This window comes from Diadema antillarum, unplaced genomic scaffold (assembly GCF_040938485.1).
Source record: "Diadema antillarum isolate AM-2024a unplaced genomic scaffold, OU_Dant_1.0 seq00001605_RagTag, whole genome shotgun sequence".
NCBI classification, from domain to species: Eukaryota; Metazoa; Echinodermata; class Echinoidea; order Diadematoida; family Diadematidae; genus Diadema; species Diadema antillarum.
Genome location: NW_027272318.1, coordinates 272,102 through 293,075, shown reverse-complemented (window position 1 = coordinate 293,075; position 20,974 = coordinate 272,102). Strand labels below are relative to the sequence as shown.

At 41.1% G+C, this 20,974-nt stretch overlaps 1 protein-coding gene across 1 annotated transcript in view; it reads right to left on the bottom strand.

Annotated features, from left to right (window-relative positions):
* Window positions 1-20,974, bottom strand: part of LOC139711038 (pecanex-like protein 1) — a 135,734-nt gene that overhangs the window by 9,390 nt on the left and 105,370 nt on the right. Inside the window, exons 36-37 of the mRNA XM_071622962.1 lie at window positions 15,909-16,009; window positions 14,746-15,005 (exon numbers count right to left, since the gene is read on the bottom strand). Coding sequence (XP_071479063.1) covers window positions 14,746-15,005; window positions 15,909-16,009 — 361 coding nt within the window. The remainder of the gene's footprint in view (window positions 1-14,745; window positions 15,006-15,908; window positions 16,010-20,974) is intronic.

The following is a 20,974-nucleotide window of genomic DNA, read 5'->3' as shown; positions in this document are numbered from 1 at the left end:
AATTCAGTATAGTGCTTTGGCCGCCATGTTTTTTTGGCTCTCCTGAACATTTGACATTTTGTAGATACGAGGTTTTATCGCCCCAGCGACGATATATATTATCCAGAAAAAAAATGCTTATATTTCATATTTTCACAGTAGGTAGAGAAAAGACTACTCTCTCAAGCAACACAAACTTCGTAAGTCTGAGTCGGTCAACCCAAATGACATAATTTGGTCCATTACAGAGAACTCTTTCTCCCAAGCAAAAAAGAGTAGCCTATGACTCTATGAGATCAAAATGCATTGCTCTCGACAGATGCTTAGTGAAACAGGGGGGCGTTTCATCAACGAGTTCGTCGGAGGTTTTCACCGACAAATTTGCTATCAGCCGATCAGACGCAAGGATTTCAGTAGCTTTTAACAGTTGTCAGTGTAAATCACTGACAAAAAGTTTCATGAAACGGTCCCCTGATGTGCAACATTTCTGGTGAACCCAACAAGTACTAAGGCACAAACAGGGTTTACTGCAGGACTTGCCAAAGACCCGACTTCTTGCGCAAGCCTGTGCCGCTGCATTCAGAGCATGTCCGTGAGCCGATGTTCCGTTTATCACAGCTTTCACTGATCCGCATTTCCCATCGACGGAAGCAACATAGTATGTTTCCCCCCTGAGGGGGGCAGCCTAAGCATTTTGGCTGGCTAACGAACGGTGACTGATGACTGAAGTACCTACTCTATGTCAACAAACATTAAGACAAATATTTTTCTCCCATTTAATTCTCACGCTTCCTCTGGCTCAGACATGTATGACAGCTGTAACTTTATAATAGTTGCAGCAGCATCCAGTGCCTATAATACCACATGCATTGCCCTAAACACCTATCTTCACTAAGTTCCCTTTTTTGACACGAGATAAAAAGGTAATGCTTGTATCCTTTCAATCAATCTTTTTAATGTGTTGTGATAACCTGGTACTGATGATTTAAAGGCAGGGGAGTTGGAGTCACTTAATAATCAACCAAACATTGGTTGATATTATTATGCACAAACTAATGAGGATATCGTCAGTCCATGACACCACTACCCTCTTCTAAATTGTATTTTGTGGGTGGAATGAATATGACATTTTAATGAAAATATGGAAAACTTCTCAAATTCTATAACTTTTTCATTCAATGCAAAATTTTATAGGAATGTTTATCTATCTGTTCTCCTGCTTTTTCTTGCATAATTTTACTTTTGTTTTTGTTTTTTGCTGGTGTTCAATAACCTACCAAAGAAGGATATTAAATGGAAAAGATTCTGGTTTCTCTATTAATTCCCCAAAACATTATTTGTATGATCAGTGTCTGGATTTAGTGTGTATGTGAGTGCAAACCAATGGGAGTGTGGTGGATAGAAAACATCACCTGCTCTTATTTGCATATGATTGTGATGATTAATTGCTCTTTCATAAAAACATGGGAAACTTTGAAATTCCAGAACTGTCTCATTTTATGTAAAATCTTAATGGAACTTTTATCAATTTGTTTGTTAGCAATTTTCTCAATTTCTTTAGTTTGTCTGTTACATGGTTAACTTATACATACAGTGGAATTGCACTTTTAACAGCATACTGTATGCGCCGAATATTTCGTGAGGTTTTCATTTTCGCGAATTTCGCGAGTCAGGTGCTATTCGCGAAATTAAAGACACGCGAAAGTATTGACTCTGATCCTGATGTGAATGTGACACGCGCGTACACTTCTCTGTTCAGTACAGGACTCCACGATCGCGAATTTAACCACTCGCGAAATCGTTGGGAATTCCCGATTCGCGAAAAACTCAAGACTCGTGAAATATATGGCGTATACAGTATTCAGTAATCCTTTGTGTGCTTGAGTATGGATTGGGACACACAACCCCATAGCATTTTACCAACTGTCCAATGACCCTTGTAGAGAAAAGGTTAAGCTGTAACACACATACATACTGTTACAAACTGTAACTGCTCTGCAGCTTTGTGCTACGTGTGGATAAATTGTCCTACAACTGTGCATCTTGCGATCACTGCTGGAAACACGCACCACAACTGCACCGCTAAGGAAATGAAAAATGTTGCTAATGTGATCTGGGGAAATCTTCCCAAAGAGGAAGTGGGTTATTTGGACGAACGTCAACTGACACAAATATTTCTTCCTCATCCGTACCCAATTCCCCAGTATTTGACTTGAAAAAATAATAATTAGCGATATGCACTGGACAGGCAGGACACAGCTCACACGCTGCCGGAGTTCAATTTGATAGCATCGAGAACGGATGAGAACAATCAATATCTACGATCGCTAGAGACATCGAGATGGTGCTGCAGTTTAATTCGTGGCCACGCGCCGATGCCTCGGAGATTCCTCATCTAACACCCCTCGCACAAATTACTCTTCCTGGTGCTCCAACGCCTTAATTCTTGGGGTAGAAAGCTGCTTCCTCCCTCAACAGGGATTTTATCCAAAAAATGCTCAGATCAAATGACTTTATACGAGATAGCAATCTAAATGAGTGAGAGCGAGTGAGAGATGTTATCTTCCTACAACAACATTAACAGTACAGAAATGTCATTCTTTAAAGGGGATTTTTTATCTTTGTGTGGGAGGGGGCCTTCCCTTTCATACACTACAAATATCCATATCTTATCTAAAGACAGCATGTGGCATCATGTGTTACAAAACTCTGAGCTTTGATGATTTCCTTTCTTTGCAACCCCCCCCCCCCCCAACCAAAAAAAAAAAGGGAAGAACAGTAGAAATGCTCTTTTTAATTGTTTGAGTGCATTAATCTTCAATCTTCTGGTCACTTCTGGGGAAAAAAAAACCAAATGTTTGTGATTCTAAGAAAACCAGCTGACAAATGTACAATTACAGAGACTCCAACCCCAAGCACCTTCTGATCTGGAGATTCTCCCGCCAGAAACTCCTAGCAAACGGGAGACTCCAACTTGATGTGCGCGAAGCACACACAAGACCACGAAGTTCCTCGAGGCCGGGGTCCAGGGTCCGCTCAAGGGCCCTGGAAGCTCTTGGGTTCTAGATGCTCTCTCGTGCTATCTAAGGCTTATTTTTCAATATACGATGGCACAAAGAAAGAATTCATTTCAAGCAGGAGACACAGAGCCAGGGTGTGAGAAATCAAATCTCAAGCGGGAGAACGGGAGATTTTGCAAAAATGGGCATTCAGCGGGAGAGTTGGAGTCTCTGCAATTATCATCAGGTGTAGAGGGAGATGAAATTGAAGAAAACTCAAACCTCAAACTTCACCCCTCTGTTTAATAATCTCTTGCTTACAATTATCATTTTTAGTGAAGGTGAGTATTTGGAATGCATTTTCTTTACTGTCCATCCCATCCCCCTACCCCATGGCTGCCAGCATTTCACCCATCAACATCAGTAAGACTCCACAGAGCAATCAGGGAGATACTTCAGTCTCACATGCATCTCAATAGGCTAAGAAAAAAGAAGAAGAAAAGAATGTCGAAATCAGGGAGATATCTTATACATGTATTATCGTCTTAGCCAGACATAAAGAGATATAGCATTGAAGTTTCCAGGAAGTCTTCTGAAGAATCATGGGGACTTGGCAGCTTGGCTAACACCATATTTTGCAAAACACAGAGCCAAAGTATCCTGCTTGATGACGCTGGCAACGCACCCTCTCGGTCGTGTCCGACATTGCTGGTAAAACCATCACCAGCTGTTTTTAACCCCCTCCACCATCAATGACAAACCCATCATCCACTGAACAGTGAACTCACATGACTCATGCCTCTCGATTGTTTGCGAACCACATTTCTGCAGCGAGCTGAGTCAAAACTTTGACCTTTGTACGCCATTGTCTCTATCTGAGGTCTTAGGTACTGATCTACATTTGCTCACTTTTGGTATAAACAAATTGTCACATCAGAAGCAAGGTCAATAAAATTGTTTTCCTGTGACTTTTTATATTCAGATCTTCATTTCAACTACCCCAGGTACGTTTTCAGGCTGTGATCTCACAAAAAATTCATTAAAGTTGCTTCTGTAATTTATCTCTCTCTCTCTCTCTGACTGAGACACTGCTTTTAACATTCTGCGCAACAAGTCGGGAAAGTTCAGCTAAGTTTTGGTTTGCCAGAATCTGCCCAGACAATCATCAATTTGAAGCTGCTGGCTCACTGGTTTGAATGCAGGTCTCCAAAATTCATGATTGTAACAAATTTCGGTATTCTTCTACGATCTGCTCATTATGCTCGAAGCACTTTTAGATGTGTCAAACTGGGATTTGGGGGGGGGGGGGGAGGGGGAGGAGGGATTCTACACCCCAAGTAGCCAAGCCGACAGGTAACCCTCAATTTTTGTGGTCACGCAAATGGAAAACAGTGATTACTGGCCTGACCATATAAGGGCCCGTTGTGTGGAAGTCCCAAATTGGAGGACAGGAAAGATAGCACCCTAGAGATAACAAAAAGGCAGTAGGATGCCCCGTAGAGGGGTAAACTCAAAGTACACAGAAACATGTAGAGGTAGAATAATGTCGCCTCTGACTTTAAAGGCAGAAACACTCTTTTGGAAGACCTTTGTCAAGATATCACAAAAATATACAAAAGAAATAACACAAAACAAACAGCAAGTCTTTGTCTATTGAACGGTATCACAAAGTATATGAGCATTTTCAATATCAAAACTTGCGCTTGGTTTGATGATTAAAATGTCCTTCCTGAACTTGGGAGTCTACCATCACATGTAAACCACCATGGAGAGTCGCAAGGAGAAAGAACGGCTTATGGCAGTTTATAACAAGGACCCTCGGGGAATATGTACCAAGCATGATAATTAACCAAATGTAAGCCTGGTAGATCGCATCAATCAATCTCACAATGTCTGGAAGACAGAGGACACTCTCAGCATCAATGGCGGAGAAAAGTGAAAGTTATACATCATACCAACAGATAGATGAATTTGAGTAATGCATTGTTACGTATATGCTTCAACTCATAACAACAAAAGATAACCCAACAGCTAGCTGTCTCTTTAAGGGCTTGTAAAGTCGGCGCAGAACCCCATAAATCACGGTCCAGGTAATTCTGTTGACACGGTAGAGGGAAATATGAAATCAGAGCTGGGTTGAACAACCCGTGCTGTTGGCGTTCGTCCACGTCTCCTACCAAACCAGGAGGCAGTCAATAGAATTCCGTCAGGAGCCATGTCTACCAGAATGCAGCAAAACTTCTACAAGCTCTACCTCTTTTTGGCTAAGCCCTCCAAACTTCTCCCAAATATCATCTTCCATTAATGATATCTGAAAATGAGGATGTGTGGGTAAATTTTAGATTACATGACTGATAGCTTTAAACTGGGCATTGCTAAACATCTCTTGCTGTCGATTAATGTTCATTCATGCTGACCCCAGGGCAAGCTCCTTGAAACACTTAATTGTCATTAATATTGTTTTTCCATAAAATCTTAAAAACCCACCTGCTCAGATATCGCAAATGCATTGAAAATACATGACTGTGTATACAAGGACAGTAGTCGACACAAAAGTACTCACTTAAAGGAACACAAAACTTGTTCTAAAACAGAGATGTTTTCCCTGTGACTCACATGTCTTGTCATGTTTGTGTGCTGTTATTACCTACACTGACCAGGTGTTCCATTCTGGGCAAATCTCTCTGTCAAGAAGGGCAGGTTTGTACCTGTGGCACAGTGCAATGAACCCCTCCTACTAGATGGTTAACACACAGTTAAAGTACATGTAATGATATCTCAACATTTCTTTTGTACTACTACTGATCAGCCGTGAAAAAAAAACAACAAAAGTTTACATTGCAAACTGCCATCAAAGGCAATAAGTACAAAATATTGTACAAATGTATCAAGTTAAAACAAAGACTTCTAAAGATTTTTGAAGCATTGATGTCATCAGGTTTGCTCCAACTTCATCTCATTATCCAATCTTGTTATTGAAACCAAACAAAGTCTTCCCACCTGAGGGGAATGTCTGCCACAGAACATAATTATGACTTCTTCTCAGAAATGACAAACAATGAATAACTCGAAGGTGTTGTAATGAATCAATCTGAACAAACATTATCGACTCATAATTTGGCTATGACAAAAAGATAGAAGGAAAGTCCCTTTAACAAATGCAATCACAGACAGCCTGACATAGCGACACGTCTACCAGGCAAAGCACCCCGGAGCCGAATCTAGGGTCCACTGGCCATGCCTCGCTGGTAGACAATTGCAAACAATGGCGCACGGCTGGCCTCGCCATGACACAGACATGACCAAGGCGGACTGAAAACCCTGACGGCACGTTCGCCCACAAGTTCACGTCCCCGACGGCAAGTTCACGCACGAGTTCATGTCGGTGCAAACTCAATTCTCGGCTCGTTGGAGTGCCATGAACTTCTCTTCTCACCAAGTGTATCATCAAATATTTGTAAACATGGTGTACAGCGAGCTGTGCTGGGGAGGTTAAAATGTTATCTATCATTATATTGATCACATACTTTTGTAATAATCACATGATTGCATAATCTTCCAGATTGCAAAATGGATCAAAGATGTAACTTCACGATGATTACATACTTTCCAAATGCCTGAGCTGTATTTCTTTCTTGGGGTGACAAGACCTTGTATTGAATTGGTATGCATTATCAAACATTCTAGCTCAATACTGAATATCAAAAAAGATGATTTGAGCTTGAAGATCCAAAACAATGTTTCTGCAACATTTGGTGTCAGCTTTGATGTCATTTTGTGAAAATGTTGCAAAAATTGTAAAGATATTTCACCTGTCCTGAAAATTCATGATTTTGAGATACAAGGTCTTGCCATCCCAGGGATGATATTGTGCTCTGAGAAAAATCTCCATTTCTGTATGCAGTCATTTATTGCAGAGAACTTTTTTTTTTGTATAGCTTCACAAGCAGCATAAATACAAGGTACCACATAGGTAGAAAGACAGAGGCAAATATCTTGAACTCACGAAAGAGAAAGCAATGATATACTGCCATGTGCCATACTAAAAACAAACAAACAAACAAACAAACAAACTCTTCAAAAGTAGACATTAACATCTCTACCAAAACTGCCATAGTCTTGATGTTGAATAAGATAATAAAATCAAGTAACATCTTACGGACAGGAATAGAGCTTTTGTAGGTTGCATTTTGTTAAGAAAACTGCGTTATCTTGAACACAGAAAGTTTAATGTCCAATTTGGTCAAACTGGACAACATAGTATGTAATGGATCACATTTACTCTTCAAAAAGGATGAAGTGGTTCTCCACAGGGTTTTAAAAGTTTGTTGTCATCTCATGATTACAGAGAGCCAAACACAATTGAGATTTTTGAGGAGTGATTCACAATGAACAAACACTGCTCCTGTTCGTAAGTGTTGTGAGAGCAGCCCTTAATGCCACATCCCTCAAGGCAGGTTTTTTTTTTTTAACGTGTGAGACATTCTGTCACATCCCATCACCGATATCTCCTCCCATCTTGCAGCCCTCCCGTCATCTTCACCGCCCACCGGTCCCCATCAACTCAGCCCCATGTGAGCCATCCTCGTGTCTGCCGTCGTGATTGACAGCTTCTTATCTCCATCTCGCTCCCAGCTTCAACTCTTCCCATTGTTGTCAAGACTACCCCTGCTCCCTTCCTCTACTCGAAAATAATAATAATAATAACAATAATAATAATGATAATAATAATAATAAAGAAAGTGGGGGGTCAGAGGTCAAGGTGATGAGAGGATCTAAATAGTGATTACAGCCTCCTGTAATACACTGCACCAGAGTCCTGATGGAGCCCCCAAGGAGAACATCTAAGTGTGCAAGTGAGATAGGGTGAGCATATCAACAGGTGAGTGATGGGACACACGAATGTCATTGCCAGGCACCCTTGAACAGGCTGGTTACCAATATTCCACCCCTCTCTCCACCCCCCATTCCAGTCTGGCTGGTTTATTAACCAAGCATCTCTTGGGGATTTCTTTTGTTCGCAAATTCCCAACATGCCTCAGCAAAATATGAACATTGGTCACATGACCAAGAGTTAAAAGAGAGCCCAATAAAACAAATACCAATATTTTCTTTCTTCTTATTATTTTATTGGATTTAATTCACTTGAGTGCCACGGTGAGGCACAAGTTTGGCAAGCCTTGGACTTTGAGAGTGAAAGTCTGTAAAGTTTGCTTGGCATTACAGCCCAGCTAGGGGAGACCTCTCATGACATCGCAGAACATGAGACCAGACCGATGTCTGATGGAGCGTTGTCACAAATCCCAACACCAGGAGTCATCATCACACCTATTCCCGACTGAGAAAACTCTACGGAGGCTCAAATTTTAGAGTTTTTGAGGGCCTCAATGTACTTGCAAAATTCAATTGAATGCAGTGCTGCTACGACTGACATAAGCCAGTTGTTGCTCTCTTCCAGTGCAATGAGGGCAAAACATTTCCTGAGGGCTTGGTCTTTATCGCTTTTCCCATTCTGGAAATATTCCAAATCAAATACTTTTTTTTCTTCTTTGTGTGTGTGTGTGTGAGTGTGTGTATGTCTTGTCTGTGTGTTATATTACACAAAAGCTCTAAAATCAGCAGAAGGGGAAAAGATGATGTTGAACGACGAGACAAATGTGGTCTCTGAAAAGCGAGAGCTATCAATGAAGTGCAGATTTGAGAATTTCCCAAATTAGGGGGTGCGATACGAGAAGGAGCAGCCTGAGCTGGAGGGGCCCGGTCCGTTGCTTTCAGACAGGGGATACATCAACACCAAACTGGTAATGGGTTTGGCAATTCTCGATAAATTCTCCGGGAGGAAGACGAACAGAGACAGAGAGGGGCGAGAAAGCGTAATGGAACGTCTAAAATTTCTCCTGACATTCAAAATAAGAGAATGTGCACTATCAACCAAGATGGCACACTTTGATATGAAGTTGGCACTTTTCCCGTATGAAATTTCGTCAGAACGCAACATAGGAGGCCGGCCAAATATGCAATAATTTGAGGAAAGTACAAAGGACAGACAATCGTGTTTATCTGAAATGTGCTCTCCTGTGGCCAGGTCAACCACTTTTATGTGTAACCACCCCCCCCCCCCCCCCCCCCCCCTCGAGCACTATTGGCAATTAAATGAAATATAAAACCTTGACAGATATACAGCAAATTCCATTGTTCATCATTAATCAAATCAAATTAGATACTGATCCATCAAGAATGATAAAAACCTCTGAAAATACTGGCACACATATTTTGACTTGGGGGGGGGGGACTTGAAATGCAAAAGAAAAAAAAAAGTGTGAGGCTGAAATTATTTTCTCTTTTTATGTAACAATGGGGTTGATATGTATGACAGCATGTACGAATAAAACTAGACACACTGTCAAGGCCCTAAAAAGCCATTTGTGCAGCAAAGCTGATAAAGTTACAGAGCGTTTGTAGTTCTCTTCACCTGAACAAAGCTCTGATTCATAACGCACATCCAATACTCAGAATTCATAAGCATTATTGTTACCATGCAACAACTTGGAAGCAGCGAATTGGCAGTGTCTCCTTCAGTCATTGCTATGGTAGCTGCAAATTTCTGTACCACAGAGTAATTGTAGGTTTCCTTGTGGAATAGAGGACATGGGGGAGGGGGGGGGGTCTCACAGAAGTTAATGTAAAATCTGTGGAAAACCAACAGGCTACTTGACCTAAATATTGTCAACTCATCGGCTCTGATGTTATAATCTTCAAGAAGACTTTGGGAAGATGGTGAGAGAAGGGTGGAAGGGGGCGGGAAGGGGGCATGTTACATGGGCTAATAGATGAGGGCTACTTCCTTCGAAATAAACATTATTTGCTGAGTCCAGGCCACAAAAGTCACGAAGAATGGGCGCTGACAGGAATGACCCCACTTGCGGCAATTCGTGGATCTGCTCTACCTCGCCACACATGAAGACAAATTGCTCTGGCGATACGAAATTAATCTCGGATTAGGAAGAGAGATCTTGACCGGTCCAGCAAGAGGAGCCCGTGTCAATCAAATCTGGATCGGAGAAGAGCGCTGGATGGTGAGATAACAGCCCCCTGGAAGGAGAGGAGGGATGACTCACAGATTTACGTCATCTTCAAACAGGTGGACATATTTTGCACACCTGCAACATTCTTTCACCCCCAGCCTTCTTCTCCTCCCCCCTCCCTCGCTTTCTCTCTCTCTCTCTTTCTCTCTCTCTTTCTTTCTCTCCAGGGCTGCCAACCTTTGCAAGTCTAATATCATACTTATATACAGTAGGAAAACAATGTATTTTAAAAGCAAAAAAACAAAACAAAACAAAATCATACTTTGGTTGAAAATGTGTAGGTACTATATATGCCATATAAAATTTCAGGTTTTTTAGTGATAAAAAAAAACATATGGGGGTAACATACTAACTATTGTAAAACACACAAGTTGAAAGCTCTGTCTTTTTCTCCCTAACTATCTTCTCTCTCTAAATACATGTATACGATTCTCCTTTTTTTTTTTTTTTTTTTTTTTTTTTAGATAGCAATATCAGTATCCTAATGCAGAGTAAAGCAGCTAATTTGGGGAAGTGGTTTCTTAATTGTACTGGGCCTTCATTTACAGAACTTTGGTGTCTCCAGCAAATGGTGGTACACAAAACTTGGATAGACAATGAATGATTACTCATGAAGATGTCACATCACGTTTTGAATTTATCATTTAAATGCTAAGCTATTCAACAGCTTCAACAGCTTAAAGAGTCATTCCATAATCTGTTTAAATTGACTTTCACGATAAAGTCGTGCAAACTGAGATAAACAACTCGGCAGACATCACCACATCCCCCAATTCGTATTTTATATCACAGTTTCTTGGAAATGAGAGACTTGACAAATTCCAATCCATTCTCCTGGTAGGTCTGATCTTGACGAAACCTCTACCACATTCCCTGATTTGTCTCGCTTGAAAGTCAACTTAAAGGGATCGTACAGTTGTGGTTGAGACCTAATTTCAGGTTTCTAACATTTTTAGGTGAGATAATGAGAAATCTCATATGAAATATGAAAGAGCATGCAATTTTATGAGGAATTCAACGTTTATTTGATAAAAATTGGTTTTGAAATGGCTGAGATATCCAAAAAAGAACGATTCTAATAAAGTGTGGGACCCACACTTTGCTACGATCGCTTTGTTTTACTTTGTTTTTGGATGTTTCAGTTATTCCAAACCCGATTTTCATCAAATAAACTTTGAATTCCTCTTAAAATGGTATGCTCTGTGCTATATCATAAGTGTTTTCTTGGTATCTTGCAAAAATTCGAAAGCCTATTTCTCATGTCAACCAAAACTGTACTATCCCTTTAAACATGTAGAGGACCGGCTCTTCAAATGATCGTGACTTTAAAGATAACTTGAGAAAACACAACAGAAAAAGTGTAACTTCAGTATCATGCTCCCTGCTATTAAAACCATGGTGCATATGTAAGACCAGGAGAGGTGACATGTTGTATGTGGTACACACAAACAATGCACATACATACAAGTATATGCACTATGCATAGAGAAGTCAGATCTATCAGCTCTGGATGTTAGCAACAGTTGCCATTAGCAACCTCCTCCCTTCTGCAGACAATGGACTTTTTTCCAGCCACAACATGAGAGGATGTGGCAACCGATAATGTCATCCGGACGCAGCGGAAAAATGACGTAGCACTCGGCTGTTTTAAGAGAACAGATCTAGAGGCGTCAAAGGTCCATACATGACCACATTTCACCATCTAACCCACCTCCACTCGCCCCTCCTACATATTTGTTTTGCTTGTTTGCTCCATTTTCTCCCCCCTCATCTAGATTAATTGCCCGCCCGCATCCTCCTGCGTACCCCATTCACTCTTCCGGGGACTATTTCTGAGCCGTTCTTACGTGTTCCTGCCCTATATCTCTTTCCCCTCCTGCATCATAACCCCTCTAGCTCTTCTCTGCTTCGATAAACGGTCAACACAGCAAAGAGTTTGCTTCTCTCTACCTGAATTGTTCCATCTATTGTTTTCATCCTCAAGGCAAAATGATAGCTATCACCCCATCCCCCACCCCCAAACTATTGCCCTTAAAAGCCTTGATCAACGATCTGGCTGTTGAGATAAAAGTGGTATCTGAAACAGAATCCCCTAGGTTACGTCACGCGGTGAGTGAGGTCGGTCCTTGCGGTTTCTTCTTTCATTCATCCTCATCACATCCTTCGGTTGTAACTCACCAAAAAGATGAAAGGATAATATATCTACCTGGTTGCAGCATGTTTCAACCATGACTTTCTTCATCCCTTAATACATTACCCATACACACACACACACTCACTTACATTCAATTTTGACCCTTTTCTCTTTCTCGAGCTGTCCAAATATTGCAATACATACCTTTCCCAGTAATCATGTCCTTTGCCCATTTGTAGTTCACATATCTCTTCACTTACCCATGTTTTCTCTGATGCTTCCTCTTTCTCCATCTTTATTTCATCCTTACATCATTGATGAATAATGTCATATTCTGTATCTCAGCATTTTTACCCCTTCTCAATCTTTCCATCTCATCCTTTGCTATGACACTCATCTCACATACCACTCTTCAACCTTACTTCTTCGCACTCTCTCTCTCCCTCATCCTCTTCCCCCTCTATTTTTCCTCTATTATCATCCTCTATCTATCCCCCCCCCCCTTGTCCATTCATAACATTTCTGTTCTTCTCTCACCAAGAGAAAACAAGAATCTGTGTCAGTGAAGTGATACCACTACCAGCCTGGGGGCACAAGGCTATCCCAGTCCATCTGTGATGTCAGGAGAGACGTCGGGGATGCGTGTTATCACGACACCTGACGGGTCTATCGCAACATGTCGACGGTGCCGCCCGAAGTGAATCCCCCGTGACGAAGGTAACTCTCCCGCGTCCTTCCACGGAAGGTCGTTCCGATATTTTTCTCTGGCGTTCCGCTTTCATCAAATTGTTTTTTTTTTTTCTGCTTTCATGTAGGGATGTATTTGTAACAGTGTTACAGTGTTGCTTATAAGGCTGTCAGTCTCAGAATATTTTCTACTTCTATTGAAGGGAATGAGTTACTATGCCATATCCATAGCATGATGCATGGCACGGGCTTCCAAGCCAGCTGCCTTTGACATCATTTCTTCTTTTTTAAATCTAATTAGCTGTAATAGGTTAATGACATAATGATCAACAATATACTGATGGTGTTCTTTCTTTGCCTAATAATTTTGTTGCTGAAATTGAAATGAAGCAGCATCCATTCCATAATGATGATGGTTGCTACAAATCACATTTAGGATAGGTGAAAAAACAAAACTTCCCTGAAATTCTTTTGCAACAGAACAATAGATCTCTGTTTTCATCACTTTTACTTGTCAACCAGCTCAGGAAATGGATGCTCGCATCTCATAAGTTTTTCCTGGATAGTTCTTTGTGAGCACTGCTCAAAAGTAGCTTGCGTCATTTTGGTTGGCTTAAAAAAGTGTCTTACTTAACATTTCTCGGGATAAAACACTGACGAAGAAGAAGTAAAAGGGGCGAACAGTGGGCAATGATGATAAACAGCACAAACACAAGGTAGTGACGCTTGAGGATTAGAATTAATGCATCTCTGTGGAGAAATTTGATACTGCTGACCTTAGAGCCAAAATGATGGATCAATTTTAGGGCAAAGGTCTAGTGGCGCACTAATTTATCGAGGAAGCATCACTTGGCGAGTCGCAGGAAGACCGTGCTGCCCCGGGCTACTGATCGTTGGCTAACCGTGAAGCTATGGGCTCGGAGAGAAATGAGGCCCAACTTTATATCATGAGTCGCAGCTAAAGGGGATAGGAGGCAAAAGGGAGGACCGGGGAATATGTCCCAGAGTGCCTATTGGCCGGGGCAACCGTACCTTCAGGAGTACGTACATTGTAAACAACCCTCTCGATTACGCCAGTGTCTGGAAATAAAGCGCAAACTTCGGAGCGGTCTGCGGTATGCCATACACCTCACGAAGCAGAGCTAATCCTCCCATTTCTTTACGTCACACTCTTTTCTATTCCTCAATTCCCACTTTCATCTTCTGGCTTGTCAACTTGTAATCATCTGCCAATGAGGAATGGACTCGGTGTAATGAGTACCATGAGGTACAATTATCCTGACTTGTGTCAACTCACAAAATAATGACACACATCACATCCTCTGACTTCTCTTTTTCTCCAGCCATCGGTGTCTGCCTCTGCTTCTTTTCTCTTGTTATTTGCATCAAACAAATATCTGCTTTCTTTTTCTTGCTCCTTACAACAAGCAGATATACATGTATGAGACTTAAACTGCTGCCTTTACATTGTCAGCGAACACACTGTTAAAGTCATTTAAAGTTTGGCCCAACTGCATTTATGCCAATTAAAATGAAAATCAAGAAAATAATGTTTTTCTTTGTTTTCATAAAGCACAGAATCATACTTTATAATAGATATATAGATTTGAACTTATATGATCCTCACATAGTGGTTCATCTTGAATATAAATGTTGCAACATGTTTTCTTACTTCATCAACTACAAAGAAAACATCATTATTACATCAGCATGCCGTGTGAAGCAGTCAATATTTTCTCAATAAAGCCTATATTAGCACTCAAATGATATCTTCCTGTAAATTTAACAAGGAGAACTACATAGATAATACACTGCATGCATTCCAACATGCCATGCTGCATTCCCGCACACCCAAGCTCACCTTGACGCGGTGGTTGAGCAGCGACTCCTTCCCTCCCGATCCCCCGTAGTCCTCCATCATGAGCGTGGCCAGGTTGGCGATGGGGACCCGCCCCATGTTCAGGCGCCTGGCCGAGCCCAGGTTGGAACCCTGGCCGCTGCCCCCACGGCTGTGGGCCGGGGTCTGCCGCACTGAGCCGCTCTCTGACCCGCCCTGCTGCGAGCCCTGCTGCTGCTGCTGCTGTTGCTGATTCTGGCGACTGGGGTCCGTAGATCCACTACCTATAAGGAGTAGGAGGACATCACCACCTTAGTTTCACCCAGATAAGGGTCTATTGGATGGAAGGAACCACATGTGACTTAATGTTCATCTTAGCTTTCAAACACGTAGTTTGAACCATCCCCCTATGGTGTCCCTAGCCATGAACTAAATTCTAGCTACTTTTCTCAAGGTCACAGAACATTTATCTTTCTTTGCCTATACTGTAAAAGCGGAAATTTTCACGGTGTTGAAATTTTCACGCATTTCGCGCAACCAGAACCTAGCGCTATTAAAAATAAAAGCTCACAAATATTTTTGCCTGCCGTATGTTCCAGAAGTTGATTGTCTTGATTCCACGGAATTAAAAACACACGAAACTCTTGTTGCCCGGCCAAGCAATGAAAAATTAGTCGTGCGAATATATCCACTTTTACAGTAAGGGTCTTTAAAACACAAAAATACCAGTACAAAATTTGTACTACTCTAATATGGAGAGAAGAATTGAGTGAATGGTCTTGAAGAATATGAGAATGACAGAGTGAAGAAAAAGTCCCTGTAAAAGCATGGAAGGCAAACTTAAGTGTCTATGGATTTAGAAGTCTGAGAATGTAGAGATTCACAAAAGACAACAAAAATTCGAGGGTTTCAGAGCTTTGTTTTCGTTTTTAAACTTGAGGCTGAAGCACAAAGATTTTGAAGGGAGAACAATAACAAAAATGATCTGACAATGGAAAGAATAAAACAAAGAATTTGTAGGTTTACAAAAGAGCCACAAATAAAAATGGTTAACAAACACAAAAGCTGTGAGAACTGCTAATTGAAAGAAAGAGGGGGGGGGGCTTCAGAAACTAGGTTTCAGGATGCAAAATGGCAAATGGGTTAAGGCAGCACCAGGGGGTTTCCCTGTGGGCAAATCATCTTACCCCCTCCAGTGCCAGCCTGGGTTGCGTCGCCCTCTTCCTTGTCCCCGCTTCCAGGAGCCGTTCCCCCGCTGCTACAGCCTGCCACACAGCGTTGCACCAACCTGTCAACAGAGAAACAGACACACACACGTAGAGGAGATTCTAGTGGATTAAAACCCTTTAGGTCACATGCCCTCTCAGCATATGCAGTCTAATAATATCATTCCTCCTTGGAAGCACAAACATGTACAGTGTATTAACTCAAAGTAACTAACAAGAATGACATCATACATTTACCAAGAAAGACAGATTAATCACAAATTCATAGCTATTTTTTTAATTTCAATGTCATTTCACATCATTTTGAGAGTTACTGTTTAGATATCTCTTGTAGGAACACATTATGTCAGAGCAAAACAGAAAGACAAACAGGATACAATATTACCTCAAAACTTTCTGACTTTTTAGAAAAGACAATTAAATACTCTCTTGGCAAATGATCCTCAATTTGAGATATGAACTTACGACAATAACTGAAGTACAGCACACACATCATGAACTGTAGCCTCCTTACATATGAGGATACTTTAATTCAATGGAGTGATATACACAGTACTGTAAAATCTTGAACTCTCCTTTATATCAAACAGATGCAATCATATCACTTTGAGAAGGGAGTTTTTTTAAAGGATTCTTTTTTTTTTTTTTGGTCTTGATTTCCCATGATGCAGTTTGGTTTAAATGCTATTAATCATCTGATGTCACTTGTTCATTATCATATACAGGTAGGTTGCTGGTCTTGTGTGGATTTTACTCGAATCAGAAGGAAACATCATATCAAGAACAAATCATACAGCATTGAAGCACCAAATAGCCAACCTGAACTATGTCTATATAAAGTTAGGTATACCAGCAATATCAGCATAAATTATCAATGTTCAGCTTACAGCTATTTGTGGCTACATAGCTCAGACATTCCTGTCCAGCTGCAGTCAAAACAGGAACATTGAGACCCTCATATATGTCTATGCCTTGTTTGAGGGATGTCACTCACTCGGGGCAACCTAATCGGGCCTAAAAATACTGAACTCAGCTGCTACTTCAGCACTTTAAGATCTCTGTATTGTCAGCAGATACACAGTGAGAGGATTTCTGCGTCTTATAGGCAGGGCATAAAGAGCGTGCCCCAAAGCCAATATCCTTCCAAAGCGGCTCAGTTCCTTGAAATATGGCAAAGTCATCATCCTCCGAAAGTGTCACATTTTCTGAACAAAACAACACGATTAAGAAACAAAAAAGAAAATACTTTTATCACTTTCTAAGCCTTGAACTCTGTCAATTCTAGCTAGACTCTCCGTGGGGCCATACACTCTTCACTCTATTTGCTGCTCCTTGCTCCAAATATGGCAAATGTCTCTTCCTCCCGATAAGGCGACACCGACTTTCAAAGATGTGCTTCGTTTCTATTTTGAATCATCTTGCAGGTGAGGTGGAAGTATTAAATTTTGAATAAACAAATCACAGACACAGTGACTGGCAGGGGTGGTCTCACGGTCAATCGCCAAATTGATACCGCTGTTTTTTCCTCTCTTTCTCTCCAGTCACTGAATATCCAATCAGAAGACGGTCATTCTAAGAAGTTAAAGGTTGCACACGATTGTTCCTTACACGCTCTTTCGTTTCTACACAACTTTTCTATAGAAGCCTCTTGTAAAATGCATACAATCAGTACCAATATTTTTTTTTTACGCTAAGCTCTTTATTGTCAATTTTAAAAGAAAAGAACTTTTTTCTGTCATCCAGATCCCAGTTTGAGGGCAACATTTGGTCACATGAGTAGAACAATTGAATTTCACATACCTGTAAACATCACTTGTTTTTTTTATATGCTAACTTAAAGTGTTATCATTTCAAGTACCACAGCATACATTTGTGCCATAAATGATCTTTAAATGACAGGAAGTGCTTATCAAACAATTTACAAATATAACATTTACATGCTGTTATAGATTTATGTGGATAAAAGAAAATCCAGATCAGCATTCCTGAAAAATCAAGAAGTTTGGCAAATGCAGTCTTGGTAACAATAAGCACCTAAATGCAATACAGAACATAAAGAGAGAGGCCGTTTTCTGGGGAAAAGCAGTCTATGAGAAGGCTGGTCAAAACAACCTCCTGTCTTTAATATTTGGGAGTACAGAACAACAGGGACCCATTCAGTGTTTGTCCTGCCAGGGGAAGTGTGGTGCCCTCACACTCATGGGACATGTCTGTTATTGACCACTGACCACCCATCTGCATCTAATCAGGATTCTAGAAGGAAAGTGCTCATAAAATTGTTCATTCATATATAAAAAGAAATATATATCGTCGCTGGGGTGACAAGACCTAGTATCTGCAATTTTGGTGAAAAGGACTTTTTTGCATTTATGGTCAAATAATGGGTTAAGTGATGTCCTGTCCAAATTCTAGTTGTCTTACCCCAAAAATGAAGGAGCCATGGCACGTCAAAGGAACGGATGTCCCATTCGGTATAGTGCTTTGGCCGCCATGTTTTTTGGCTCTCCTGAACATTTGACATTTTGTAGATACGAGGTCTTGTCGCCCCAGCGACGATATATATATATATACATATATATTTTTATTGATTTTTCTTGTGGGTTGGCCTACCATACACAAGGAACTTTTTGAAATTTTAACTTTTGGTCAAGCTGATATCTATTCAAAATAAGGTTGTGTCATAAAGAAAAAAATGATATCCCTGTTAAGGAAAGCTTTAAGATTTTTGATTTACTACAGGTCGATTACACAAAGATCAAGTATTCTTGCGGTCGGCTACACGTCACTTCCGGTTGACTGGAGTGAAAACAAACAGCTTGCAAGCGCTAAGCCTGCATATATGAATGCGCATACTGCATGCTGTGCATGTGCGACGCGTACACTTTATGTGCAACTCTGCGCAGACATGGGGACTGTTTTTCATTATTCATTTTGTCATTTGTGCCATCATTCATGGGATACATGCATCATGTCTTGTCAGCAATATTCTAAAAATCTGGATCCTGTCGATCGATCGGTCCCGGTATTTTGCCAACTTGAAGGCAGCCGGACTGGACCTGTGCCCGTATGAAATCGCGGCAGGACTCTGGATCAACGACCCGACAGAATGGCCAGATGTGCAGTAGAACCTCTTTGAGTAGGCCCTACCCCGATATCTACGCTTACTTAGTACCTCATAGAAACTTCAGGTAGGTCTAACGTTAGTACTGTAGTACTTAGGGTAGGGCCTAATTTAGAGTAGGCCTAGGGCCTAATCCTGCCGCCCGCACAGCTACAGTACCAGCTTGCGCTAGCGCTATGCTCGCGGGGCGCCCCGGCAGAAAACACGTACAGCGTTCACTCCAGGCTCACGCGAGTGGTTTGTTCTCACTCCAACGCTATCCATGACCCCGTGACACGCAAAATACCCGGATGTCCGACCATGAGAATATGTAAAGACGAAGTATTAATGATAATGCATTCACAATCATGATATAATGCCCATCATTAGACACAATATCTTAAAAAAAATATATAGGCAATCAACATTAATTCAGCACTACAGAAAGGCTTGTTTGACATTCTGATAGTTTGATTTTTGAATAACCATTAACTTGGCTCATTTACCACAACCTCAATGAACAGTGCTGCAAAGGCTATATGCATGTGACTGTGTGTTAAAGTGACATGTCACAAATTGTGCTCACTACTGACTAAACATATGATGAGCCTTATTTCTTTCATAAAACAGGATGTTGATCCTTGTGGCACTGTAGAATAATTCAGAAGAGTTTCTGCTGCTGTTTTGGGTGCAGGAATAGGAAAATATTCCTTTCACCCCGAGATCACCACATTTCCCAAATACCACATACAACCCTTCCGAGCTCTTTGTCTATCAATTATGAGTAAGTCAGTTTTGGATCATATACAGGAGCAGTCGCACCCAATGATTAATATCTCTTCTGTATTTCTTCTTATAGAAACCGAAGGTAAACTCAGCACTTTGCTTGCAAATATGCATCAATCTTTATGACGCTAAAGTTTCAAGTACAGCTTGTATAAGGAGACGGCAGCATGATTTACCGTATCAACAGCAGGCAGGAAAGATGACAAGAACCTAGCTTCATGAGACTAGAAAATTGGACCGAGGTTTCAGTCAAGAGCTTGGCCTTTCACCTACTCTACACATGATGCACTTCACAATGGTTTTGGTTTTATCCGCCAATTTCGTAAACCAAATTGTCTCTCAGGTCCACATTATCTCTAAGGTGGGTAAACGCTTAAATATTCCTCTCTAATAAAAAGTGACAAGATTTAAATGCTCATTCTGTCACTGCGGTCCTTGACTTCTAACTTCAACCACTCACAAAATCGCCTAGCAAGTACCAATTAAAAAATGAAATATATGGCGCATACAGCATCCTCTAGAACAAAAGATTTGCATTATCACACAAAGTGAGATAAAAAAGGACTTTATAAGTTTCTTCATATTCTTGAAGCACGTCATATATGTCTAAGAAGTCCCTGTCATGAATTCCTTTAGTTCCTTATATGCACTCAAATTGAAATCAAATGTATCTTGACATATCAGTTTTACTACTTTTCTACCTGATCAAGTTACCAAAGGGCAAATATTTATCTTTCTGTGTCCCTTGGTCATGTGCCGTTATAGGAAAGGTGGGGAGGTTTTTTACCTCTAATCATTCAAAAGGAAAACAAGAAATCTAAGAACACTGCCGTCTCACATTCCATAATTTCGGACTTGTTTTTGTCCCTCACACCATATTTCCATCTGGAAGTCGTTTCTGTCAGACTGTGTCACCACTGTGCGCTCCAAACTCGAGATCCTGCCCCAAAGTTTCTTAAAGTCTGCAAAACATCTTTTGGGGGGGAGCGGGCCGGGCTAACTTGAAACTCGAAACACCCTTTCGGGGAAAACCGCCGCGTGCACACAATCAAAAGTGAGTCCCGGCAGGAACGGACAGACCGAAAGCTAATCACGGCCGTAATTTGTGATTCATCTTCTCAACCCTCCGCGATTCCTGTCG